The 6000-nt window shown below is 42.5% G+C and overlaps 1 protein-coding gene across 2 annotated transcripts in view; it reads right to left on the reverse strand.

Moving 5' to 3' along the window:
- The window catches only part of FBN2 (fibrillin 2), a 121216-nt gene extending 115595 nt beyond the window's left edge, over positions 1–5621 (reverse strand). For both annotated transcript variants that reach the window (XM_066181933.1, XM_066181932.1), the window contains exons 1-4: positions 5383–5621; positions 4539–4621; positions 1200–1298; positions 607–702 (exon numbers count right to left, since the gene is read on the reverse strand). In XM_066181933.1, coding sequence (XP_066038030.1) covers positions 607–702; positions 1200–1298; positions 4539–4621; positions 5383–5621 — 517 coding nt within the window. The remainder of the gene's footprint in view (positions 1–606; positions 703–1199; positions 1299–4538; positions 4622–5382) is intronic.
- Positions 5622–6000: the final 379 nt, after the last annotated feature.

Consider the following 6000-nt stretch of genomic DNA (forward strand, 5'->3'; position numbering starts at 1 on the left):
AAATCTTCCACAATATTCAGTCCATCTGGTTTTTGCATAGCTGCCCCCTGTTTCTCTCTACTTCTTTCAGACTGTTTTATGCAATTAATTTCTCTCCCAATTAGTAGCCAGCTGGCCTCAGAATACACTTCGAGTCTTTCTTCATCCCTGCAGCCTTTAGGGACTTTTATTGTTTGCTGAATTGCTACAGCTTGTAAACACTGTGCTGTTACAGGTAAAGCTGGGCAAATGATTCACTTTTTAGCTTGTCTGCGAACCCAAAAAAGTATCCAATAGCTTGAACTATATTGAATCCCTTTTCCCTTAGACTAAGTAGAAAACAGAAAAAACATGCTTTACCCCAGCAGCAAGACTATTGTCCGGAGGCAGAGAAATTTTTTTTAATGAAAAACTGGTGAACATCTGCTATGAAGAGTGGGATGTACAGTGACATTGCTCCCCAAGGGTTTCCCGAAACTTCTCAGTGAATCTGATCTGTAAACTTGAATTTTAGAGAATACAAAAGCACTTCATGCATGAAATGACTGCCTGCTGAAATCCACACCCCAAAACAAGCATTTCTCTCAGGTGTTTCACTGCACTTCAAGCAAACTGGCTGTGACTTACGCTGCTCACAGTGCACACCAGAGAAGCCCTTCTGGCACTGGCACCGCTCATCCACGCACGTCCCACCGTTCCTGCAGCTGACGCTGCACTGCTGTGCTGCAGAGAGAAACCCAAGATCAGCCAAAAACACCAAAAAGGAATGGAAAACCTTCTACAGTCTTTAAAATGGGATCTGAATGACAAGGTTTGTACCATCTATCCTATATATTTTAAGTGTATACTCATGGCGATGTTTCTTCGTGTTTTCCACAAGTATTACATATCAACTCAGAACTTTTAATTGCATTGGAGACTGTACACTCGTAATTTCTTACCAAAATGGACTCAATGGAAATGCAAGTACCACACACAATCATTTGTAAACTTGCTTCTCTCTTTAAGCACATTTTATTTAAATTTGTCACACAGAATAAACAGGCACATGTGGTTTAACAAACTTGATCAAGAACTTGAGGTATTTTACCTAAGCATAATTTACATTTGCACATGCAGGAACAAGAAGTTACTTTTACAGAAGCTGGCATTTTTGTCACTGAAACTTAAAGAGAATGACTTTCAGTGAAATCTCTAATGAAAACACAGTAAGTCCTTACCAGGTCTCGATTCACATGTGGGTGATATCTGCCCACTGGCACAAGTGCACATATTGGGACGGGAACAAAATCCATCACCACAGCTATTTCTGCAAATTGCTGAGGAAGGAAGCAGAAAGAGAGTGACGGCAATTAACAGCAACCTGCGTCTTAAACTTTCATGAAAAAGAAAATCAACACTTGAAAACTCACTTAATTGGGACAGCTATTACACATGCAAAGGTAATTTTAGGTTAAATAAAGCACACTGAATTTTGGCATAATCGGTATCTCTTGACAAATTTGAAGATGATCAGAATAAAATCAGGCATATTCAAACACTGACCTGACCACTGAAACCAGGCAATCAACTCCTTCCTCAATTAAAAATACCAGCCAATTATGCAAGCAATGTAAAATCATTAAAAATACATCTTTTAGACCACAAGACCTGTGAAAAAACATTACCAAGAATTCAAGTTTTAAAGGCATATAAACAATGCAAATTTATGCTATGGGCTGCACTCTTATAATGCATTTTAAAGGCATATTAAGGTCTTTTCTTTTTTCTTTTCCTAAGGTTATCTGCCCTTTACCCAAAGCAGTTTTGTGAGAAGCCAATGTCCAAATACAGGACTTTGCAGATTTTTTGGTGTTTCCCTAAATATGGTTTTCTGTACACAGGTAGGTCCCACATTTTTATTTAAAAACTAACCATAAAAACCCCAGGAAAGCCTGTCCACCCCATTTATGTGTGTCACATGCCTGACCTTGCACTATCCCCCTGATGGCCCAAAGTCCTGCCGTCCCTTCTCACTCACCATCTAGCAAGCACAGCTCCAATAAAGAAATGAGTGACACAACCACAAAAAATGAACTAAAAGTCTAAAAGATTCTAAAGCAGATCCAAATTAATACATCAAATTGATCAGCTAGAGTAGCAAATGAATCAAAATAGAGCCTGAAGCAGCAGGAGCCACTATAGCAAAATGCAGGAAGGCTTCAAAAAGACGTATATTGTGCAACAGATAACTTGTATACCAAAAAAAACCCTCAAAAACAAAAAAAACCCACACCACTAATAAAACCCCAAGAATTACAATTTCTTTGTAAATAGGCCTAGAGCTTTGTGAGAACCAAATAATCTGGCAGCACATCTCCACTGCAAGACTGAAATGGAACAAATACCTTGAGGAGATCATGTGCCACCACTCTTTGGGCACCAAAAAGATGCAAAATGCATCATCTACATTTATCATTAAATTCTGCTACAATTATGTCCCAAATGTGAAGGTATGAGAGGTCAACAAGTTTGTGGGATTTTTCTATTTAGCTGGAATTAGAGACACACCATGGACTGACTTAAAATACTTTGCCATAAACAGAAGTAAAAGTGAGAAAACAGGACTTGACAAGCACACGTGAACTAGAACACTTGACAAGCATAGGAAACAGGGTTGTTTTCCTATATTCCTGTTCAGTCGATCTTTATACAACACAGGTGAATCCCCTGATAATGCAATGTTTACATTTAGTCCATTTTGTTATGTTTATTATCTGTTACAAAGTCATTTTTTACCAACTGGAAGCCCTAGACCTTAAGTCATATCCTAAATATGCCTTCATCAGAAAAGTTTACACTGTATAGATAAAGACTAAAAGTAAGCAGACCTTTAGTTTTTCTAGATAAAAAGATCACTTTTAATCATGAAAGTGCCACAGACTACCAAAAACCACCACCACATCATCAGCTTGAAACACGGTCAGGTCAGAATAGTTTCTTTTTGACCTACCACTGGCTCACAGATCTCTCCTCATGAAATACTGCTTCAAAATCACCAGTTACAATATGTATCAATTATAATCAGCACACCCCCAATAGGAAGTTTGATAGCTGGTCCAGGAGCCTGTGCAGGAGGATTCTTCTAGGTGAAGAACTCTAGCTAAAGGGAACGGTATCTCCACAGACATTACATGTGAGCATACAAATTTGTACACTTAAGCATTCACCAAAAGCAGAAACAGAAAAGTGTCACAGACAATACTGGTCCGCCAAAATCGTTCACCTTCCAAATATGTTAGCTGCACTAAAGAGTGTAGTGAGTAGGCAGGAGCTAAAAGACATCCTTTGTGCACATAAATTAAAAATAAATCAAAGATTATTCTGGATGTGGGCAGACCTGAGACCAATGCCTTTAAGAGGCACTGAGAGTAGCAATTTAAAGAGTATCTTGTAAGGATTGCTGAAAGCCCCTAACCACATTTGACCCAGACACACAGCTGAATCTGAGAAGCCTATCAACAGTGTAATAGGCAGACTAAATCCTTCTTAAAAACTCTACTTTACATTAAAGTAAGCCAGTACTGAAAAAGTTGATAAATGTGAACAGTACATTTTGAGAAAGTCCTTTTATTCCACAGGGACATTAATAAAAGGATTTTCCTCTGAACTGCACCATTATCCTTTGCCGGGAAATTCTGGGTCAGCTTAAGTCAAAATAAGTGATACATATCACAGTAATCCCAACTATTAGCTAATCAAGTTTAATCATGTAAAACCAATAGATGTGAACAGGAGAGAGAGGCCTGGAATCAAAAAAAAAGCCACCAAAGGTCAAAAGTTTGGCAGACCTTGGCTTATCACCCTTTCCTTCCCCAGTTTCATCAACTGCATACCTGCAGTTTATCAGATGGAGTATTACAAAGACCTCCACTGCTTACATAAAGAGCAGTATGTTCTTGAACCTGAATTCTTAAGTTGAGCATACTTATTAGCAAAACAGACAGAGAGAGGCTAGAATAAATGGCAATGGACTAAAAACTCAAGGTCTGAAAGAAGCAGGTGTCTACTATCAGCTGTTATGTAACAGGAAGTTCAACTTCATTTTCAATTTCATGGCAAACATTGCCTAAGACATTATGCCACCGGAGTACTGAGCACATGCCCCACACACAAAACATTCTTCTTCGCCATGCATGTCAAAAGTCACATCTGTCAGCACAGTACTTCAAGACCTGATTTGCTTATGTCAAAATCTTTTGGCTCATTTTTCCTGTTACAACAGTTCTGTATTTGATTTGACAAAGCTTTCTTTCCTTTTTCCTTCACTGTCACGGGTTTTCTGTAAAAACTAGGTAGAGACATGTCTATGAACACACCAAAGTCATTGCGCAGCCATTCAGTTACAAGGAATGTGGACCTGTAAATCCATCTTGGTGGGGTTTTTCCCTTTATTTTTAAAAGTAAGGTGAAACACAGAAGTGAACTGGCTTTTCTCATACTGAATGGAAGAGTGACTCGTTGAAGAATATTTACTTTTATTGTTAGCTCTTGAGCAATAGAAGCATTCAGACACTTACGAACAATGCACTGATTTCCTCCAGGAAGCGTCTTCCATCCAGGGCAACAGTAGGAGCGAAATCTAGAACCACACACATTTGGCCTGCGACCGAGACAAATCAAGAGATGTGTATGGGAAAATATGAAACACTCTAAAGACAATTTAATGTTTTGCATACACACAAGGGAAGAATCCAGATGCATAAAACAAAAAGTGCATAGCAAAGTTGTCTACAAAAAAGTTCTACTCAAGGGGACAAAATCTTCCTTCAAGGCATTTTGGGTTAGTTCAACTGATTAGTATAAAGACAAGAGGAGGCCACATTTGTCTTTGCAGCAACAACTGAGGATATGGAGGGGTAAGCTTAATTCTACTTTCATTCAAAGTCTGAGAAGCTTCGCCATAAAAACAGGCTTCTTGCTGTCATCTGACACTAGACAGAAAGGCTGCCTGCTCTTAAAGATACATAAACTAACTCAAAATAACAAGTCCCTAAAACATCAGAAGAAAATCAAAGCGGCTTCGCATCATTTCTTTGGAGAAATCCCCCAAAGTGAGCGTCAAAGTATCTCAATATCGGAACACACTGGACCCAAGGAGCTCAATGGGGTCAATTCATTAGCTGTAACCTAGCCTCGCACAATGTCTGCTTTTAATTAAATCGCACTAATTAGGAGGCCAGATTCCACAGGCAAGGATCAAACTCCCATTTTAGCGAACCGTGAATCCTCAGCCGTGCAGAGGCGGGAAGGGGAGCGGCACCGGGGGCACACACGGAGACCACCGGCAAGGGGCTGTGGCCGGGGAGGTGCCCTGGGGAGCAAACACGGGGGGGGGAAAGGGGGTTTCAGCCTTGTCCCTACCCTCGGAGCGCGTCCTGATGTCCTCGCCTGCGGACCCGACCGCCGGCGCTCCCGGCCCCGTCCTCCCAGTGCGCGGCGGTGGCGGCCAAGGAGCCGCCCGCTCCTGAGGGAGCGCGGGGCGCCGGCCGATGCTGCTGCTGCTGTCTCCCGGCCGCCCCCTGCGCACACAGCGCCAGGCAGCCGAGCCACAGGGAGAAGAAGCAGCAGCGCTGCAGCCAGAGCCGCCGCCGCCTGCCCATGCTGCGGGAAGCGGGAGCGCCGGTCCCGCGCCGCCCTCAGCGGGCACGGCTCGGCTCCCGGGCGAGGAGAGACTCGAGCCGCGGAAAATCCCGCGTCTGTCCTCCCCAGCCTGTGCCAGCCGGGCCCGGGCTCCTAGTTGCTCGCACCCACCCCTCTGCGGAGAGGGGGAAAAAAGAGGGGAATAAAAGCAGAATATAGGTTGGAATTTTCTCCCCGTCTACGGCAACAGGAAAATTCCAAGAGAACCGCGCTGACTGTCCCCTCAAAAAATAAGAACCAGACGATAGTTAACCGCGCCTAAATAAACGTGCTGGGACACAGCGAAAGGGGAGCGAAGAGACCCTGCCCAGCGCCAAGGGCGGATTTACAGGGAAGGGA

Source organism: Chamaea fasciata, unplaced genomic scaffold, assembly GCF_029207755.1.
Source record: "Chamaea fasciata isolate MVZ Bird 193981 ecotype frontalis unplaced genomic scaffold, bChaFas1.0.hap1 SCAF_4, whole genome shotgun sequence".
Classification (NCBI taxonomy): domain Eukaryota; kingdom Metazoa; phylum Chordata; class Aves; order Passeriformes; family Sylviidae; genus Chamaea; species Chamaea fasciata.